At 44.9% G+C, this 22,062-nt stretch overlaps 1 protein-coding gene across 2 annotated transcripts in view; it reads right to left on the bottom strand.

The window, feature by feature from the left end:
- The window catches only part of RIN3 (Ras and Rab interactor 3), a 113,822-nt gene that overhangs the window by 24,246 nt on the left and 67,514 nt on the right, over positions 1-22,062 (bottom strand). For both annotated transcript variants that reach the window (XM_037900852.2, XM_043547987.1), the window contains exons 6-7: positions 5,855-7,333; positions 2,519-2,827 (exon numbers count right to left, since the gene is read on the bottom strand). In XM_037900852.2, coding sequence (XP_037756780.1) covers positions 2,519-2,827; positions 5,855-7,333 — 1,788 coding nt within the window. The remainder of the gene's footprint in view (positions 1-2,518; positions 2,828-5,854; positions 7,334-22,062) is intronic.

Here is a 22,062-nt window from a genome sequence, read left to right as displayed (position 1 = left end):
TATGTGAAGAATACTGCCGGGACTTGAAGCTGGCTCAAAGAATGAGAGAGATGGGTTCCTATTCTCTGGGTGATTAGGAGGGATAAAGAGAATTCCCAGCACAGTGAAATCTGGTTCTGAACAGCCTAAAGCACTTCGTTAAATTTATGACTAGAGCTGTTTGGGAATTTTCCACTGGAATGATTTTTTGACGGAAAATACAGTTTCAGCAAAATTTTTGCCAAAAAATGTTGAATTGCTGTTAGGAAAATCAAAATGAAATATTTTGTTTCAGGTGGGTTTGACATGAATTGGAATATTTTGTTTTGTTGAGCTAGCCCAAAAATGCCTAGATCAGAATCAGTTCTACAAAACATTAAACTGCCTTTCCCAATCAGCTCATTGCCTTATGGAAGTTGTAGTTTAGACCCCAAATCTCTTCTATGGACTAGACTCATTGGAGGATTATATCTGTTATAATGCAACATGGATTTCCCTCTGACCTGCTGTATGGCATATTATGGGAGCCACATGAATCTGGGTGCATTATGGGAGATATATTCCAGCCAGGGAACTAGTCCCTGGGGATAATGGGACCATCAGTTTTTGAAACTACAGCTCCCATGGGGCAATGAACTGGGAAATATAGTTTTGTAGAACTGATTTGAAATTCCAGTTCAAACCAACATGAAACACTTTAATTTCAGGAATGTCAAAATGTTGTGTTTTGTTTTGATTAAAAATCTTAAAACAAAACGTTTCAACATTTTCAAATCAAATATTTTCAAAATTTCCATTCCATGACAAATTTTGAATTTTTGATCTTTGAGGCAAAAACAAATGTTGAAATATCAGAATGGCCTGTGGGACAGAAATTCTGAATTTCGCATAGCTCTAGTTATATCTGAGAAGCAATGCACAAGAATCACATGGAGATTATGCCAGCTATGTGGCACTTAGGGTTAACACTTTGGCCAGTCAATTCAAAATATGTTTTTAAGAGTAAAATGATGATGAATTTTCTTAATGTACAGTGCTGTGTATTCCACCACAATGTGTCCAAATATATTTTATTACATTTAAAGTCTGTCTTGATAGGACAGATACACTAGAGAAGTGCAATAATGGTTTTCTAAGCCTACTGAAGCAATCATGAAATAGTAACAAACAATATTAACACTTTGCACCTACACAATGTCGTGGGCGCACCCTCTGCACATTCCAGCCAAGGTTTTGGAAAGACAAAACCCAAGAGATGTTCCCCAGAGAACCCTTCTCAGGTTTTACACTTAGTCCAGTGCATTGTGAGTCAGGACTTTGGGAGAGCTATGTGAATACTTTTGACAATTTAGGAAATCTGTCTGGACAACTTAAAAATTCTGGTGGTTGTTATGAAATTATTATGCAGTTGTTACTATGAAAATTGCAGTATCATGAATGTCTCTCTGTCTCTGTGTATCCACCATTGCTGACAAACCTTTCAACATGTACCTCCCAAACGAGGGACAATGGTGAGCTGCTAGTATGCAACAACTAGCTCTTTGGGTGAAGCTCTTTGGGACAATGGGTTTGCTCTTGCTGGGAGAAAATACTTGGTCCTCTTGTCTGAAAGGCGTGAGGAAGTGAAGAGAGTGTAACTTTCCCACGCAGGACAAAAGAGACAGAGGTGACAAAACAGGAGGTTATAAAAGGAAGACTCACATGGAACCACACAGGAAGTTTGGAAAGGAGAGAGGAAGGGGACAGATCAACCAAGGTCAGAGTAGGCAAACTGGGGAAGAACCCATGTTTCAGAACCCAATCCATGTTTCAGAACCCAAGTCACGCACTGCAACAGAAGATCCCTGAATGGTGCTAGGGGACCCTAACCCCAGCCCAAGGAATGGTCTGGAATTATGAGGAAACTGAGGCAGGGAAATGCATGCAGGGTTTATTATTTTTGTACAGATCTCTGTATTTCCTGTTCTATTAAAGAAAGAGCAACGGGGGAAGTCTGAGGGGTCAGTGCTTCCAGAGACTGGACATTGTACCACATAGAAGATCTGTACTTCAAGAGTGTGCCAAGAGGCCCTAAGACAGTGCCAGTGCCCAGGCTCCATTCAGATTCCAGAGGCTTAAAATACATGGAATCCAACTGCTGGATCCCCTTACAGCAGACTCCTGAGGGCCAAGAGGAAGCACTTGAATGGACCCGTGACACCTGTGCAGGACAGACATGATGATCAATGAAGCTTATAGTCATGGACCCCGTTATCAGTGCTTTGATTCAAAGAACATTGACTCACTTAGTGTACATCTTATAACATGTTCTATTTGAGCATCTCAGAGTACTTCGCAAACATTAACTGATTAAGTCTAAACATACCTCCATGAAAGAGTTATGGTAAACATACTAGCCACCAAGTTCACTATCAAACCAAATTCTTTCCATGTAACTGCAACAAACCCCTTAGTTCCTTGTGCACCATAGCCATGAAAAGAGCAAAGCAGAGATGAAACGAACAGGGAGAGCAAATGTTTTAATAGATCTCTACTGTACCTGGGTTTCCCTGAGCCATGGAGTCATAGATGAGTTTGCAGGATTTCAGCAGGATGCTAATCTTCTTCTCTGGGGAGTAGGACTTGTGCATGGTTGTAAACTTGTGAAGGATTTTTTCCAGCACAACAGTTTCAGGCACGCTGGTGGTGACACCCAGGTCAGTGGTGGTTGTGTTCTGTATGACCAACTGGTTCTCTTTCAGCAGCTGTAAGGATCCATCTTTGTTGTGGATTTCCCTTAAGTAGGAATCGATGGCATCTTTTAAAGGTTTCAGGACACATTTGTACAACGCTGACTCAACAATCACCTCTGCATAGGAAGGGGAGAGGGGAATAAGAGAACATGGGATCCATGGAAAAAAAATTAACTTAGTAGCACAGATGCAACCCTAGACCAACCTAGTGCAACTCCCATGCAAGAACCTGGGCCATGTCAGTTACAAGTGGAGTGCAAATAAATGCAGTTGGTCAAGTAGTGTCATTTGCATCAAGTTGGCATTCAGTAGGTGTGCCACAGGTAATCTACACACCAAAGGGGCAGAAGTTGGTGGGGGAGGTGTAACTATACCCACCACAGGTCATGGGCAGGGTTTGAACCAGAGCACAGTATCAAAACTAGACTTCTAGCAGTTGAACTAAAGGAGTAACTCCATTAACCAGAAGCAGTAGTGTGACACACATTTTACAAGTGCATTACTATCCCGTAACAGGACAGCCAACTAAGGGGAAGTGTAAAGTAAAGCAGAACCCCACTTTCCCACACCGCTCTTGGTTGCTTTTCCTCTAACAACTCTGCTTTTCTAGACCCTTGTTGTGTAGGTTACACTAACTTACGGATATGTAGTAATTTACACCACATTTTACGTTATCTGTGAATATGGCCCATGAAGTCTATTTCCTAACACTTGCTTAACATTCAACAGGAGGAAAAAAAAACACCCAGACGACAGCAAGCTTGAGAAACTACAGGAAACTGCATTATGCCTGTTGCCTACTTCAATAATATGGTTCAATGGCACTGCAGAAGAGTGCAGCCGCTCAGACAGGGAGCAATGAAAATATGGCAGTTATGTTTATGGGCATGACGTGCAGCTCTTTTAAAGAATCTACTACAGGTTACATGGGAGACAATTAATCTGTGTGCGTGAGCGGCTAGTCTGGAGAAGAATTGGAGTCTGAAAACTTTTCCCATGGAAATCCCCACTGCCCTCAATAGAGCTATCCCTGGCCAAGTTTAACCTGTGAGGAGTTTGCTGACTTTGGGTCAAATCCTCCTCTCGCTGGTCTGAAGGAATAGAGCCCATCATCCAACCACGAGTGGGGGGAGGCATGGAAGAAGGGAGTTCTGTTTCTGCAGCATTGCATTTCCAGCCATAACAAACAGATTCCTCCTCTAAGTGAGCATTAACTTAAGCAGGTAACTCTCCACGCTCTGAACCTCTCCCCATCTCCAAGGATGGGGGTTCCAGGGCAGTGACCAGTGGGGACCCTGCAGACAAAGGAACAGAGGAGTTCAGGTGGAGCTCTGAGGCAGGATAGAGGCCCAGAACCTCCATCTGATGGTCCTAGCCTCTGATGGAACTCAGGGGATGCGTGGGTTATTTAAGATGACGTTGTGACTGTTCTGAAGGTAATGGTGCTACATATAAACCACTCTCACAGTGGAAAGAAGAAATCTCAGGCAGTGAAAACTTGCACCGTTTTCAGCTTCCTCTACAGGAATAACCCACAATGGAGCCAGCATTTGGAGAATGGGAACTGTAGCCATACACCAGAACTCATGGAATTCAGGGTTTGTCCTCACTTCTAAAAAAGCTGTGGCTTTTACTGCAGGGTAACTAATGCTTGCAAGCTATCCTGAGGTAAAAACACAGTGAAGACCAGGCACTTTAGTTTTACCACAAGGTATACTCACTGAGTTCAACCTATGTCTTTGCCTGGGGCTGACCTCACAAAATTTACCTCATGGTAAAACTAACGTGCCTTGTCTTCAGTGTGTTTTTGAGATAGCTCACATGTGCTAATTACACTGAGGTAAAAACAAAAAAAACAAAACAAAAAAAAGGAAAAAACCCACATCTTTTTTAGCAGTGAAGAGAAGCCCTCAGTCACCGTCTACTTTACAGTTGGGTTTTGGTCTGTTTATTCACTTCAAGGTCTGTCTTAACAATGAATATAATTTGCTGATGTTCATTAGTCTGCCTGCAACCCTGGATTTTAGCTTTTGCAGCATCAAAGCTTTGACATTTGGGGAAGTATAGGCTAGATGTCCAGAGAGAGAGAGAGAGAGAGAGAGAAGACAGGACTGCAGGACATGTCAGTCACCATTAAATGGTATCAGGTCAAATGTCTTATGCAAGGAGGGATTGGTGTTTCCACTTTCCTTCTTATAGGTGAATTCCTATGCCTGGGGGTACTGAATAAAAAGGCACATGACCTGTCCAGATATGCAGATCAGGAGTGATTAAAAACCAAGATAACATTACAACATAGGTGCTTCTTAAAGCAATGCTCAAGTTCTCAGGGTAGCCAGCAGGCCTTCCACTAACTGTCACAGCAAAGAAATAGGGTGTGTGATTTTGCATCTGCACATATTTGCATGAGATAAGGATTTTACAGCTCTTTGTACTGTTCCCACAAATAAGCTCTAAACTACTGCAGATCTTTGTACAAAGGCCACTGGCACAATATTCTCCAGAAATTTTAAATTAAAATCTCTGTATTGTTAACAAAGTTATTCCCCTTGAACAGAAGCTGTGATTGAGGTAAAAATGAGGCAAGTGCTGTATTTTGGGGTTAGGGCTGCCAGTGCAGCTCCAGTATTCTTACTAGTTGTGGCGCATGGAGCAAGAATTCATGGTTTCTGCCTTTGAAAACAAACCATAACCTTGCCTTTCCCAGCTAATGTTCAGCTGCTAATACCTGAAATGGATGTCAGAGGTGGGGCAAAATTTTGCTTCCAGAGCTTCACTCTATGTTTTACTTTGACTGGACCTTCTCAAGACATGGAGGTCCACAAAGAGCAGAACTTTGTAGCAGAGATCTGCTTTGTGGACCTTGTAGCTGCAGACAGAGCTTTTTGTGGAGCTTAGGAAAGATTATGCTTGGTCAGTTGAATCTCTCTCTTAAAGCAATTTTGTTTGAGTTTTTTTATTGGTCTCCAGAGTTTTAATACTGCTACCCTGAATGCAGCCAATCTGAGAGCAGCTTTAGCCCACAGCATTTACATTTCATCAGGCATCTAACAATTTTATAAGGAAAAACTTTTCTCCGTGTCACCATTACCCCCAAACTTCTAGAAATCCTCCCCCTGAAATGAGTAAAATGTGGGCATTACCTAATTGTTCTTCTTTATAAACAGATGGATCTACGAGAGATTTCAGCTCTGTACTTTGTATTAAATAACTCTTCAGCTGAGTCATCATCATTCGAATTTCTTGTAGCATCTCTGTGCTGGAACTCTGTTTTGCCATCATCTCTAAACTGTACACTTTATAGTCCTGCACCAAATTGCCAAAGTAAGAGTCCTTGTCCTGTGACAGCTCTACAATCTTCTTCTGCAGCTTTCTGTCAGCAGATAAGAAGACCGTGAAGACGTTCGTTAGGCTTACAAAGGAAAGCCTTTGCTTGGCCTTGCCCAAGATTACAGAATGTGTCTTTTTAATGGAAGAGCTGCTCAGTTGCTCTAGGTCATCCTCCGTGCTGCTTGTGGAGTAAGAATCAGGCTCAGAAGCAGAAGTCTGAGCCACTGCATTACTTCCTGGACAGTCCAGTGAGGTATGAGAACCTTTAAGTTCAGATGAGCTAACAGATTTACAGCTAGCATCTGATTCATCCTGAGCGTGTTGGCAGGTGGCATCACCTCCTGGCTGTGGGCTATCCTTGGCTGAAGACTGTGCATTGTGTGTGTCTGGTTCTGCAATGTTTACTTGTTTTGAGTTGCAGGAGCTGGAAGCAGTCAGCAGCCGAGAAATCCTCTTCTTTCTTGGTGGTGGGACAGGGGGCACCTTTACGATTGCCATGGGCTTCCTCTGTAGCTCAGTCAAGTTCTCTTTTTCTGCAGCTTTGGGCTTTGCTTCCTGGCACTCTGATGTGGCTCTCTCAGTAACCGCAACGGGCATTTTTACTGCCCTTTTGCACTGAGGATCATTGCTCTCTGTACGAACAGCCCGTTCTTCTTGTGTCTGTTCCCCTCTCTGCATTTCACATTTTCCAGGCTTACCAAGGCAGCTCTCTTCTGAAGCTCTTTCAGATGGCCGCCTCCTCGGAGGTATGGAGGGAAGAGCACATTTCTGAGGGACGGCTGATGATGGGGCACTGGATGAGTAGGGTGCTTTTCCCTTTTCTTCCTTATCTTTACTGCCCTCAATTTTCATTTCCTTAGTGCTCTTCCTCAGTTGCTGAAGAAGCAGCTGGTCCTCTTCACAGGCAGTCATGGAATCCTTAGATAGCTTTTCAGGTGGCTTCAGAACTTGACTGTGAGGAAGAGAAGGAGGTGGAGGGGGACGGTGAGGAGACCTCTTAGGATTTGGTGTGGTTGCACTACAGTGATCAGCGCTTGCACTGGAGCTCTTGTAAGGAGGTACATCCGGAGGAAGAGGATTGCTGCACTCCTCTATAAAAATAGGATTCACAAACCACAGCTTGTCATTTCCTATTGACAGCTCAATTTCACATGAACAGTGGTTTGTGCTACTTGCAAACTGTTGGCTAGACCTTAGATTGTTCGTCTGGGCAGTTCTGAGGGCAGAGTCTTTCACAGGCTGGGAAATCCCCCCACCTGTTCTTCTGTGGTTTAAAGAGGAGTCCCAGAAACCTGTAAAAAAAATAACAGAATGAGACAATGCCCTGAGAGAACATTATCATGTCTGACAGGATATGGGAAAACTACTTTGTATCAAAAGAAGTGATGCAAACTTTGCAAATCCCAAATCCACACTGGACCCAACCCTCTTAGGGGTTCAAACTCAGATGCAGCTAGGAAAAAAAACAGAAATCTCACTAGAAAACTGTTCACAGTCCAACTGTCAGAAGCTCATCCAATGAGAACCATTGACCTGATGCGGTTTGTCCATTGCTAAGTCTGAAGGCAATAGAAGCAATTAAAATAAAGTAGGTATGCCCCCTACTGTGGTCACTGTCCTCAAAATATACCAATAACCTTAGATAACTAAGGAAGGAGGGGGCATGACAGGGATGGGTGGAGGGTGGGCATGGTGGAGCCGAGTTTCCCTACTCCAGGGCAGAAGTTAGAGCAGACCACCTGCTACTCTAATTCCATCATTGCCAAGGGGCCAAGACCGAGAGCTGGAGCATAGGATCAGATTGGATCAGACCCATGTCCAAACAGTCCGGTATCCTGACAGTGGCCAGCACCTCCTGTTTCAGGGGAAAGTATATGAACCCTGCACATGTGGCATAATCTACCCCATGCATTTGGTTTTATCCTGGTCTCCAACAGTTGAAGATTAGCTAAACCCTGAAGCATGTAGATTCCTATCCCTTCCGCAAGCTGTTGTTAGCATTAAGTATTATAACGCTGGGTATTCCTGTCATGCATAGAATGCCTGATCCCTCTTTGAATCTTGCATTGAAACTGGCTCTCTGCTCAGCTGTGCCACTGCAGCTCATGGAAACAAAACAGAGCCTGGAGAATTGTGTGTATTGCTTTAAGGCGTTAGACCAAAGTATCAGAGAACAGTTAAAATATTTCAATGTCACCTACACCTGACTGGCAGAGAAGCCATTGTTTCAGATGCAAGTGACTTTGGCACACTGAAAACCTGTCTTCAGTAAGTGTTTGTATACCACCCTATACCGGAAACCTACTGACCGCTATTCCTACCTACATGCCTCCAGCTTTCACCCAGACCACACCACACGATCCATTGTCTACAGCCAAGCTCTACGATACAACCGCATTTGCTCCAACCCCTCAGACAGAGATAAACACCTACAAGATCTCTATCAAGCATTCTTACAATTACAATACCCACCTGCTGAAGTGAAGAAACAGATTGACAGAGCCAGAAGAGTTCCCAGAAGTCACCTACTACAGGACAGGCCCAACAAAGAAAATAACAGAATGCCACTAGCTGTCACCTTCAGCCCCCAACTAAAACCCCTCCAACGCATCATCAAGGATCTACAACCTATCCTGAAGGACGACCCATCACTCTCACAAATCTTGGGAGACAGGCCAGTCCTTGCCTACAGACAGCCCCCCAACCTAAAGCAAATACTCACCAGCAACCACACATCACACAATAGAACCACTAACCCAGGAACCTATCCTTGCAACAAAGCCCGTTGCCAACTGTGCCCACATATCTATTCAGGGGACACCATCATAGGGCCTAATCACATCAGCCACACTATCAGAGGCTTGTTCACCTGCACATCTACCAATGTGATATATGCCATCATGTGCCAGCAATGCCCCTCTGCCATGTACACTGGGCAAACTGGACAGTCTCTACGTAAAAGAATAAATGGACACAAATCAGATGTCAAGAATTATAACATTCATAAACCAGTCGGAGAACTCTTCAATCTCTCTGGTCACTCGATTTCTGATCTAAAAGTGACTATTCTTCAACAAAAAAACTTCGAAAACAGACTCCAGCGAGAGACTGCTGAATTGGAATTAATTTGCAGATTGGATACAATTAACTTAGGCTTCAATAGAGACTGGGAGTGGTTGAGTCATTATACAAAGTAAAACTTACAATGTGTATGATAAACACCCATTTTTTCATGGTCTGTGTGTATATAAATCTCCTCACTGTATTTTCCACTTTTGCATCCAATGAAGTGAGCTCTAGCTCACGAAAGCTTATGCTCAAATAAATTGGTTAGTCTCTAAGGTGCCACAAGTACTCCTTTTCTTTTTGTGTATACAAAAAAGGATTTAAGTGTTTGCATCTGTAAGTGTTTTATAAGCATTTTTAGCATCAAATTTAACCTTTGATGGGATTTCCCTTCTCTCTGAGATAAATACTCAGTTACTTGTATTAAAAGACCACATAGCTTAAGAGACCATTTGTTTTTAGTCCTTTGTGTGGTTGCTCAGTATAGGTTTCACTGTATTCCCTATAGCAGTGTTTCCTAGACTTGGGACACTGCTTGTTCAGGGAAAACCCCTAGCGGGCCGGGCCGGTTTGTTTACCTGCCGCGTCCACAGGTTCGGCTGATCGCGGCTCCCATTGGCCGCTGTTCGCTGCTCCAGGCCAATGGAAGCTGCGGGAAGTGGCGCAGGCAGAGGGACATACTGGCTGCCACTTCCTGCAGCCCCCATTGGCCGGGGGCAGTGAACCGCGGCCAGTGGGAGCTGCGATCGGCCAAATCTGAGGACGCGGCAGGTAAACAAACCAGCCTGGCCCGCCAGGGACTTTCCCTGAACAAGCGGCGTCCCAAGTTTGGGAAACACTGCCCTATAGGAAGTATTATGAAGCACATGGACTACTGCAAATCCCTTATCTATTGATCTAAGGAAAAAATGACACTTGTTTGTAAGGGCACCCACTGTACAGCCTATGCACTCAGGAAGCCAACACGCAACCCAAAGGCATGATAGGAAACACAGAGGTGGAGGATAGCTAGATACCAGAGCTAGTGCTAGGCTTAAGTAATCTAAGCAATTGCTTAGGTCCCCAAGCAGTTCAAGGGGGCCCCCCTATTCACTTTATATTATGTGTTGGGAGGGGGAGGGGAAATATTCCTGCTTAGGGCCCCCAATGGGTTAGCACCGCCTCTGCTGTACACAGTAGTTTAGAATGGAGATCCATACATTTTATTTTACCCAGCCAGGACCCCTAACCATAGAACTGGTGCTCCTTGCACACTCCCAGTGCACAAGGCACATCTCTGCGTTTCAGCAACTGGCCAACTGGCCATTCTAGGAATGGAAGCAATGGCCTGGGGCACGGATCCTGCAAACACTTGCTATCAGACACAATGCTCATTCTGCCAGGAGAAGTCCCATTGATGTGACTGGAACTGCTCCCAGGAGCAGGCGCTATGCCTTCCGCAAAGCTTTCAGGCCTGTGCCCTCAGCGGTAAATTCTGAGGGCCAAAGCCTCCTCTCAGTTACACCAGCATAACCCCTTAAGCGTCAGCTGAGGGTGGAACAGAAGAGCCTTTGGCCACGAATCAATGAAATAGCTGTTGAGTTCACTTTGAGTTTCAGTATCTGAGGGCTGGTTCACCCCTGCCCAACCCCACTTTCATGCCACAGTAACTCCTTTGATTTCACCTGAGGCAACTTCAGCCACTGTCAGGCTTGCACACATGATGTAGCCGCACCAGTGCTAAAATGTAATTGTTCTTTCTTCCCATTTATCATGTGCTGCTCAAAACTCTCTGGTATCTCCCGTCTGCAGCACTGTTTCTTACAGTGATGCTTTTGGACATCAGCTTATGGTCCTCTACGGGGACCCTCAAAACCTACTGCAAACAGGATCAAGCGCTGCTTTAGCCCATCAAGGACTGGGCTGGTGTCTAGGACAAATTTTGGTTTATAAGCATGTCACAGTATTTTCTTACTCAGGAAAGCTGAGACTACAGTCACTTCATACTGTGATTTCCTGCCATGGGAGAGATGATGATGAACTGGACATGGCTGCTTGAAATAAACAAACACACATTGTTGGGGGCAGTTGAACTGTTTGAGAACAAATTAAACTAACAACTGCAAGAACATGATCATTCATTTGGCATCACCTAGTCTAATACCCTGCTTCCCACAATAGCAAATGGGGCACAGTTCTCCTTAAATTGTTTAACTCCACCGCACGTCAGCAAATGCAGCGCAGTGGAATTTGCTTATCTAGGTAGCGGGATGGAGTTACAGCATCTTGTGGGTTGAGGAAGTGACAGGCACGTCATGCATCAGCCTATGAAAGGGGAAGATGATGATTTTTCTCAGTAAAATAAAAAAAGATGACACACTATGCAGAAAACCCAGAGCTCAGACCCAAGCTGAATAGCCTGACAGGGCACTGGGCAGATGCCTGGAGTTAAAATGGGGGAGGAATTCTTTTCCCAAAGTAACTGAGGGCTACACACAGCTGCCTCCTAGAAGCTGTTCCGGGGCAATAAATATTCCCTCCCACTGAAGAAAGAATAGGATGATCTGCTCCCACTCCTCTCTCCTGGCACACCCATAAACCTACACCTTCCCACCCACAGCCTGCTGCCAAGTGGGTCTGCGCTGCACACCGGCGTTGGCTCCTCCTGTGCTGCCCTCCCATCCACCAGAAACACATCTGGAAGGGCTGGATTTTCCTCTGGCTTTTCAGTGATGCGTCAGTTAAAGGGGGATTCTTTTTTTGACGAATCCACTCTTTTAAAAACCACATTTCAGTGCTCTACACCTTATAATCTTTGACCCTTTGTGTAATAACCAGATCCTGAAAAGGGCAATCTAGCTTGCAGTGGGACATCTAATTTCTGTCCCAGGAGAATATATAACACTTTTGGAGGAAGTGGAAATTGACATAATAGACTTTCAAGCGATGCCAGCTTTCCTTCTGGAAGACAAAAAGGCGGCTGCTTCTAGCACAATCTGTCTGTACAGATTAGATTTTGTTTTAAAAAGAAAGAAACCCAATCCTAAATATTTCATCCTCTTTGACCTTGCTGAGATGTCATGGAGCTCTGGAGATTTAGCATCCCTTCTAGGACAACTGTATACTGCAGGACGTTCTTTGTCTTCAGAAACTTCACTGGGATCCAGTACACACGTTCAAATGCCATCTCACTATTGCCGTCATCACAGTGGAAAGAAGAGGAAGAAAAAGACCTCAGCTTGCTTTTTTGAAAAGCAGCTACTAATTTTGGCTGCTTCTGTTTCTGGGTGCCCAACTTGAGACACTTTAAAGAGGCCTCATTTTCAGAAGCCGCTGAGTACCTGCCCTCTGAAAATCAAGGTCCTTACAGTGTCTCAGGATCGGCTCCCAAAAATTGTGGCTCCCAAAAATCACAAGCCACTTTTGAAAATGTAGGTGAAATTTTATTTTTTGTTATAACTTTGAGCTGCAAAGTAGCATTTTCTGAGCATTCAGTATTGGTTGGATACCCAGATCCAAGGGAGTTTGGACAAAAGCAAAACTCAAAGCAATAACAGGGGATCCTGAAACTTGAGTGAACCTGCTGGCTAAATTCATCAAAGCTGGTATGATTTGAAACTGGTGGGTTTTTCCCACCCCTACTTGGAAATATAATGCAGAATATTAAAAAACAGATGTGAAAACTCCCAAGTGATTCTATAGCATTAATGACAAATTAGGTCAACACAGATTTCAGGATATCTTGACTGCAGTTCCTTCCATTGGATGTTGTAATGGGACACTAAGATCCAAGGGTTTGGGTCTGTGGTCACCTATGCAAATTGGTGAGGCTTTTTACCAAACCTTGTCCAGGAAGTGGGGTGCAAGGTTGTGGGAAGTATTTTGGGGGGAAAGACGTGTCCAAACAGCTCTTCCCCAGTAACCAGTCTTTGTTTGGTGGTGGTAGCGGCCAATCCAAGGACAAAAGGGTGGAATATTTTGTACCTTGTACCTTGGGGAAGTTTTGACCTAAGCTGGTAAAGATAAGCTTAGGAGGTTTTTCATGCAGGTCCCCACATCTGTACCCTAGAGTTCAGAGTGGGGGAGGAACCTTGACATGGTGGCATAGCGGTGGGATTAACCTGAAATCATTTTGAGATCCAGTTGAGATTTTTTTGAACTAGAAATACAGATTTTAAAAAGGAAATTTTCTTTCCTTTGGAAAGGAAGTCCAGAAGCAGCTGAAACTGAAAGCAGCTTGTTTTTTTCTCTGCTTTGTGGCCAAGCAGAGACAAAAGGGGATTATCTTTGTGAATTGCAGGTTTTCTTTGCCTGGAGGCAGGGTACTTAACTCCTGCAGGGAAATTCACAGTCTTCCAACCCAGAGTTTTTTTTTTTCCCTAAAAGTAAATAGAAGGGGGGGTGTTCTACCCATTTGCCTGGAGACAAAAGGGGCAGGGTTGTTTTTTTTTTGGATTTTGAGTTTTTACAAGGAGCACAAGTTTAAAAAGGAAACTTGTTTTTTCTTTGGGCTGGGTAAACAGGTTTCCAAGTAGTTGGAAGTTTTTGCTTTGATTTGGGCCCAGAGCAGAGACAAGGGAATTGTCTTTTTCTGTAGGCTGACAATCACTATCAGAGAATAGGTATTCTATTCCAGCACAGCAAAATTTTACAGCCAAGTTTTTTTGTTTATTTCTAAACCTCGGGTGTAAAGTTAGTTAAAAACAGAGAGGTTAGAATGACAAAATCTGCAGCTCGACTACAGCTGGAATTAGCCAGATTTCAGGCTGAGGAAAGACAAAGGGAACATGAAAGACAGATAGAACTCATGCGGCTGAAGAAGGAGGAGAAGGAACAAGAGAGGAAGCATGTGGAGGAGGAGAAGGAAAAAGAGAGGAAGCATGTGGAGGAGGTGGAGAAGATAAAGGCTCAGCAGAATATACCAACAAACCCTAGCAATCCTTCTCCAGGTACCACTTCCCATCCCAGAAAGTTCCCCACCTACAAGGCAGGTGATGATACTGAGGCCTTCTTAGAAAACTTCGAAAGGGCCTGCCTTGGGTACAACATCTCTACTGACCAATACATGGTAGAGCTGAGGCCGCAGCTCAGTGGACCCTTAGCTGAGGTGGCAGCTGAAATGCCTAAAGAACACATGAACAAGTATGAACTGTTTAAATCCAAGGCGAGAGTCAGAATGGGGATAACACCCGAGCAGTCTCGTCGGAGGTTCAGAGCCCTAAGGTGGAAACCAGACGTGTCATTTACCCGACATGCCTACCACATTGTGAAACATTGGGATGCCTGGATATCAGGAGCAAGTGGTGAATCTCCAGTAAATTTGCCCTTCCTAATGCAAATGGAACAATTCTTAGAGGGTGTTCCTGAAGAAATAGAAAGGTACATCCTAGATGGGAAGCCCAAAACTGTAATCGAGGCAGGAGAGATTGGAGCCAGATGGGTGGAGGTGGCAGAGAAGAAGAAAACTGGTCGCAGTTGGAGCGGAGACCAGAAGGGACAACCCCAGACCACACCCTATTACCGGGGGCCGCCCAAAGCCCCACCTACCTCCCAAAGAACCCTCCAGACCCCTTATCGTCCCACCACCCCGTTCTCCAGCAACCCTCCTCGGCCCAGTGACCCGTCAGCTGGACGATGTTTTAAATGTAACGAGCTGGGGCATGTAAAGGCCAACTGCCCCAAGAACCCCAACAGATTACAGTTCATTGCACCGGAATCACACCAGAGGTCCACAGGCCCAGATACCTCCCAGATACCCTTGGAGCGGAGGGAAACTGTGAGTGTGGGCGGGAAGAAGGTCACCGCGTGGAGGGACACCGGAGCACAAGTGTCAGCTATCCATGCTTCCTTAGTGGACCCCAATTTAATCAACCCAGAGATCCAAGTGACGATTCAACCCTTCAAGTCCAACTCTTTCGATTTGCCTACAGCCAAGTTGCCTGTCCAGTACAAGGGCTGGTCAGGAACGTGGACTTTTGCAGTCTATGATGATTATCCCATCCCCATGCTGTTGGGGCAAGACTTGGCCAATCATGTGAAGCAGGCCAAGAGGGTGGGAACGGTCACCCGCAGCCAGGCTAAACAAGCCGTGAGGCCTAGCTCTGTTCCGAAAACTTCTATCAGGACCCGGTCAGAGGTGATGGACCTGGACGCCAGGCCAATGTCTGCAACAGCAGTAGTGGATCCAGTCCCAGAGACCCAGACGGAACCAGTCCCAGAACCGGAACCAGACGAACAACCAACACCAGACCCATTGTCAGCCCTGAATCCAGTACTTGCAACCTCAACACCAGAGGGCCCCACCGACCCTGAACCGGCAGCAGCCGATAACCCGACACAAGAGGCTCAGCCGGAGCCTGAATCCCAACATAGTGCACCAGCGGAGAGCGGTTCACAGTCAACAGAAACAGCTCCATCCCCTATATCGCTTCCAGAGGGACCAAGCCTAGGTCCACAATCCAATGAGGAACTGATGTCTCCAGCATCAAGGGAACAGTTCCAGACCGAACAGGAAGCAGATGAAAGCCTCCAGAGAGCTTGGACGGCGGCACGGAGCAACCCACCGCCTCTCAGCTCTTCTAATCGATCCAGGTTTGTTGTAGAAAGAGGACTTTTATACAAGGAAACTCTTTCTGGTGGACACCAGGAAGACTGGCATCCTCAGAGACAGTTGGTACTTCCAACTAAATACCGGGCCAAGCTCTTGAGCTTAGCCCATGATCACCCTAGTGGCCATGCTGGGGTGAACAGGACCAAAGACCGTTTGGGGGGGGGTCATTCCACTGGGAGGGAATGGGCAAGGATGTTTCTACCTATGTCCAGTCTTGTGAGGTGTGCCAAAGAGTGGGAAAGCCCCAAGACCAGGTCAAAGCCCCTCTCCAGCCACTCCCCATCATTGAGGTTCCATTTCAGTGAGTAGCTGTGGATATTCTGGGTCCTTTTCCGAAAAAGACACCCAGAGGAAAGCAGTACATACTGACTTTCATGGATTTTGCCACCCGATGGCCGGAAGCAGTAGCTCTAAGCAACACCAGGGCTAAAAGTGTGTGCCAGGCACTAGCAGACATTTTTGCCAGGGTAGGTTGGCCCTCCGACATCCTCACAGATGCAGGGACTACTTTCCTGGCAGGAACTATGAAAAACCTTTCGGAAGCTCATGGGGTAAATCACTTGGTTGCCACTCCTTACCACCATCAAACAAATGGCATGGTGGAGAAGTTTAATGGAACTTTGGGGGCCATGATACGTAAATTCGTAAATGAGCACTCCAATGATTGGGACCTAGTGTTGCAGCAGTTGCTCTTTGCCTACAGAGCTGTACCACACCCCAGTTTAGGGTTTTCCCCATTTGAACTTGTATATGGCCGTGAGGTTAAGGGGCCATTGCAGTTGGTGAAGCAGCAATGGGAGGGATTTACACCTTCTCCAGGAACTAACATTCTGGACTTTGTAACCAACCTACAAAACACCCTCCGAACCTCTTTAGCCCTTGCTAAAGAAAACTTACAGGATGCTCAAAAAGAGCAAAAAGCCTGGTATGATAAACATGCCAGAGAGCGTTCCTTTAAAGTAGGGGACCAGGTCATGGTCTTAAAGGCGCTCCAGGCCCATAAAATGGAAGCATCGTGGGAAGGGCCATTCACGGTCCAGGAGCACCTGGGAGCTGTTAATTATCTCATAGCATTCCCCACCTCCAACCGAAAGCCTAAGGTGTACCATATTAATTCTCTAAAGCCCTTTTATTCCAGAGAATTAAAGGTTTGTCAGTTTACAGCCCAGGGAGGAGACGATGCTGAGTGGCCTGAAGGTGTCTACTACGAAGGGAAATGTGCTGGTGGTGTGGAAGAGGTGAACCTCTCCATGACCCTTGGGCGTATGCAGCGACAGCAGATCCAGGAGCTGTGCACTAGCTACGCGCCAACGTTCTCAGCCACCCCAGGACTGACTGAACGGGCATACCACTCCATTGACACAGGTAATGCTCGCCCAATTAGAGTCCAACCTTACCGAGTGTCTCCTCAAGCTAAAACTGCTATAGAACGGGAGATCCCGGATATGTTACAGATGGGTGTAATCCGCCCCTCTGAAAGTGCATGGGCATCTCCAGTGGTTCTAGTTCCCAAACCAGATGGGGAAATACGTTTTTGCGTGGACTATCGTAAGCTAAATGCTGTAACTCGCCCAGACAACTATCCAATGCCACGCACAGATGAACTATTAGAGAAACTGGGACGGGCCCAGTTCATCTCTACCTTGGACTTAACCAAGGGGTACTGGCAGGTACCGCTAGATGAATCTGCCAAGGACAGGTCAACCTTCACCACACATCTCGGGCTGTATGAATTTAATGTACTCCCTTTCGGGCTGCGAAATGCACCCGCCACCTTCCAAAGACTTGTAGATGGTCTCCTAGCGGGATTAGGAGAATATGCAGTCGCCTACCTTGACGATGTGGCCATATTTTCAGATTCCTGGGCAGACCACCTGGAACATCTACAAAAAGTCCTTGAGCGCATAAGGGAGGCAGGACTAACTGTTAAGGCTAAGAAGTGTCAAATAGGCCTAAACAGAGTGACTTACCTTGGACACCAGGTGGGTCAAGGAACTATCAGCCCCCTACAGGCCAAAGTGGATGCTATCCAAAAGTGGCCTGTCCCAAAGTCAAAGAAGCAGGTGCAATCCTTCTTAGGCTTGGCCGGTTATTACAGACGATTTGTACCGCACTACAGCCAAATCGCCGCCCCACTGACAGACCTAACCAAAAAGAAACAGCCAAATGCTGTTCAGTGGACCGAAAAGTGTCAGAAGGCCTTTAACAAGCTTAAAGCGACACTCATGTCTGACCCTGTACTAAGGGCCCCAGACTTTGACAAACCGTTCCTAGTAACCACAGATGCGTCCGAGCGTGGTGTGGGAGCAGTTTTAATGCAGAAAGGACCTGATCAAGAATTCCACCCTGTAGTGTTCCTCAGCAAAAAACTGTCTGAGAGGGAAAGCAACTGGTCAATCACTGAAAAAGAATGTTACGCCATTGTCTACGCTCTGGAAAAGCTACGCCCATATGTTTGGGGACGGTGTTTCCACCTGCAAACCGACCATGCTGCACTGAAGTGGCTTCACACCGTCAAAGAAAATAGCAAAAAACTTCTTCGGTGGAGTTTAGCTCTCCAAGATTTTGATTTTGACATCCAACACATCTCAGGAGCTTCTAACAAAGTGGCTGATGCACTCTCCCGTGAAAGTTTCCCAGAATCAACTGGTTAAAATCGTCCTTGAGATGTAGAAAATATTGTTAGTCTTTATGTACTTGGTAGTATATTTAGAGATGCATGTGTCTTATTAACTCTGTTTTTCCTAGAGCTCCAGGAAGAAATCCCAGCCAGTGTTTCACCCTAGCTGAGATTTGGGGGGCGTGTCATAAATATAAAGGGAAGGGTAAACCCCTGTAAAATCCCTCCTGGCCAGAGGAAATCTCCTCTCACCTGTAAAGGGTTAAGAAGCTAAAGGTAACCTCGCTGGCACCTGACCAAAATGACCAATGAGGAGACAAGATACTTTCAAAAGCTGGGAGGAGGGAGAGAAACAAAGGGTATGTGTGTCTGTCTATATTTTGTCTTTGCCGAGGATAGACCAGGAATGAAGCCTTAGAACTTTTAGTAAGTAATCTAGCTAGGTTTGTGTTAGATTATTATTTCTTTAAATGGCTGAGAAAAGAATTGTGCTGAATAGAATAACTATTTCTGTCTGTGTATCTTTTTTGTAACTTAAGGTTTTTTTTTGCCTAGAGGGATTCTCTATGTTTTGAATCTAATTACCCTGTAAGGTATCTACCATCCTGACTTTACAAGGGGGATTTTTTTTTTATTTCTATTTACTTCTATTTCTATTAAAAGTCTTTTTGTAAGAAAACTGAATGCTTTTTTCATTGTTCTCAGATCCAAGGGTTTGGGTCTGTGGTCACCTATGCAAATTGGTGAGGCTTTTTACCAAACCTTGTCCAGGAAGTGGGGTGCAAGGTTGTGGGAAGTATTTTGGGGGGAAAGACGTGTCCAAACAGCTCTTCCCCAGTAACCAGTCTTTGTTTGGTGGTGGTAGCGGCCAATCCAAGGACAAAAGGGTGGAATATTTTGTACCTTGGGGAAGTTTTGACCTAAGCTGGTAAAGATAAGCTTAGGAGGTTTTTCATGCAGGTCCCCACATCTGTACCCTAGAGTTCAGAGTGGGGGAGGAACCTTGACACTGAGTATAGTAGCTGAGCAAACAAGGTTTACATCACTCGGTTAAACATATCAGACACTGGCTTCACCATGGATATAAAAGAAGCTACAGGTGTAATCTCAAAGAAAAGTCAAAGCTCATCTGGTTAAAAGAGCAGAAGAAAAGTTGAACAGGAAACTAGTGTTAGAGCTGGTTGTTGGATGCAACATTTGATGTAACAGGAGTGAGTTTAGTGGTAAGGAATCAGAGTGGCTTAAGCCAGAGGCCTAGTTCAGTTAACAGAATACAGAACTTAGTGGGGAAACAAAATGAGCAAAGTGCACGTGTACAGTTATTATCTAGGGCTCTAAGATTTTGAACAATCATTTACAGCAGCAAGTAGAGATTGGAGAGTCATAATAAAAATCTTGTGTTACGCTATAGACCTAATTTTTTGGGTTGATCAGTTGAATACTGCATACAGATGTGGTCTCCTCATCTCAAAAAAGATATACTGGCATTAGAAAAGGTTCCACGAAGGGCAACTAAAATGATTAGGTGTTTGGAACGGGTCCCATAGGAGGAGAGATTAAAGAGGCTAGGACTTTTCAGCTTGGAAAAGAGGAGACTAAGGGGGGGATATGATAGAGGTATATAAAATCATGAGTGGTGTGGAGAAAGTGAATAAGGAAAAGTTATTTACTTGTTCCCATAATATAAGAACTAGGGGCCACCAAATAAAATTAATGGGCAGCAGGTTTAAAACAAATAAAAGGAAGTTCTTTTTCACACAGCGCATAGTCAACCTGTGGAACTCCTTGCCTGAGGAGGTTGTGAAGGCTAGGACTATAACAGGGTTTAAAAGAGAACTGGATAAATTCATGGAGGTTAAGTCCATTAATGGCTATTAGCCAGGATGGGTAAGGCCGCATTAAAGAAGTTCTGTATTAAAATCACAAAGTAGTTTGATTCCCCATAGTTTAAATTCCAGAGTATTACTAATGAAGAGGTCTCTTGGTTTTTGGTACTGTTTCTCTCCTTCTCTGTGCAAAACTTGCAAGCTGCTAATTGTGTTAGTACATTCTAAGACAGAGTCCGTTCTCAAAGCAATTCTTTGTAACAACAACTACTCACACAGAGAGAGACTCAAAACAATACTCTGTAACAACAGAAACAGCACCCAGAGACTCCCCGCCCTTTTGTTTTATTCATCTTGCTTTGTTAACAATTGTGATTAAAATAGAGCTAGAGGATGTATGTGGATGGATGCTTGGTGTGGATAATAACTGAATGATCAGGAGGTGCCAGCCTAAGAATCCAGTGTCCATCGGCTGAAGAAGGCGTCAAGTGGAAATAACCAGAGGACCCCCAGAGGGCAGACTGGAATCCACCAAACAGCCTCAAGAATGGGAGAACCAAAGAACAAGATAACATCTGGCAGCACAGAGCCATCAGGAATGTGCCACCTGCTGATTGATTCAGCAACAGCATGATGAAGCAATTCCCATAGACTGGCGTAGGAAGAAATTCCTATAAAAATGGACTCTAGAAAGTGAGAACTTTGGGGTCTGATTCTGCAAACCAACTTCCAGGAGCATCAGATGAGCATCTGACAAGGCCCTGCTCCCTCCTCATGTCCAGGCCACCTGGCCAGTGGCTTGGCATGAGCAACTCTAAGGCTGGTAACTATGATAACAATCTTGCAGAACCTGTGTGTGTGTATGAATGAATGAATGTGTGAATAAATATGAAATTGAATGGAATGTTATAGCTATATAATGTTATAACTAACTGCTTACTATAATTCTTTCTGTATTCACAATAAATGTGGCATTTTGCCTTTTCCTCTTTAATAAGATTCTGCTAGTTTTTATTTTATTGGTATAACAAGGAATGATGTCCCTAGCCTGTTTGTCAGCAGGTGGAAATGGATGGCAGGAGAGAGATCACTTGATCGTTACCTGTTAGGTTCACTCCCTCTGGGGCACCTGGCATTGGCCACTGTCGGTAGACAGGATACTGGGCTGGATGGAGCTTTGGTCTGACCCAGTATGGCCATTCTACGTTACTTGGAGAGCACCGAGTTCATGCACCTTGAAGCCACCAAGGCTCAACTCCAGGGCGAAGTAATGAAAGCAGGTCAGCTTTATACATCAACATAAATGAAGATGGTGCTTAATCAGCAAATTGGCACTGATCTGACATCCTCCAAATGACATTATTTTTCAGAATGGCACCATTTAAGGTGGCAGTGGATCACTAGTTTGAAGGTGGGTCATGTAGTCAAAAATACCCAATCTTCTGAAGATTCTGTCCCAGCTGAAGCTTGACCCAAGTAATCAAAAACAGATCAGCTCTACCACTTGGTGAGTGACCCATCCACAGCGGTCATTGCATTTCCCACGAGTCCTGCGAGATTAATCCAAATATAGAGGTTTCACAGCTCACAGGTCTTTTTTTCCCCAATCACTTGAGAACAGGGAAAAGATTGTGAGGTGATGAACTGCTGGAGTGTGAGGGGGGTTTTAGCTTTTCATTTGCCTGGATTGCCAGTTATTTTGAATATTTGCCCATTATGTTGAATGGCACTGATGCACATTAGTTATGTTGGAGTGTCCTTTAGTGTGGGTATTTCTACATTATACCCTGGGCACCTACAGGTCCTGGACAGGTGCCCCTTTTTAGTATGTCTGTATAAAAGAAAAGAAAATTCATCTCCCCTTTATTTAGGCTTCTCTACCTGTTCTGAGAGCAGCACAAAGCGGTTGTACTGCCTCTC

Source organism: Chelonia mydas, chromosome 6 (genome assembly GCF_015237465.2).
Source record: "Chelonia mydas isolate rCheMyd1 chromosome 6, rCheMyd1.pri.v2, whole genome shotgun sequence".
In the NCBI taxonomy this organism is placed as follows: Eukaryota; Metazoa; Chordata; order Testudines; family Cheloniidae; genus Chelonia; species Chelonia mydas.
The sequence above is the reverse complement of the archived record's forward strand: the minus strand, read 5'-3'. Positions and strand labels throughout refer to the sequence as shown.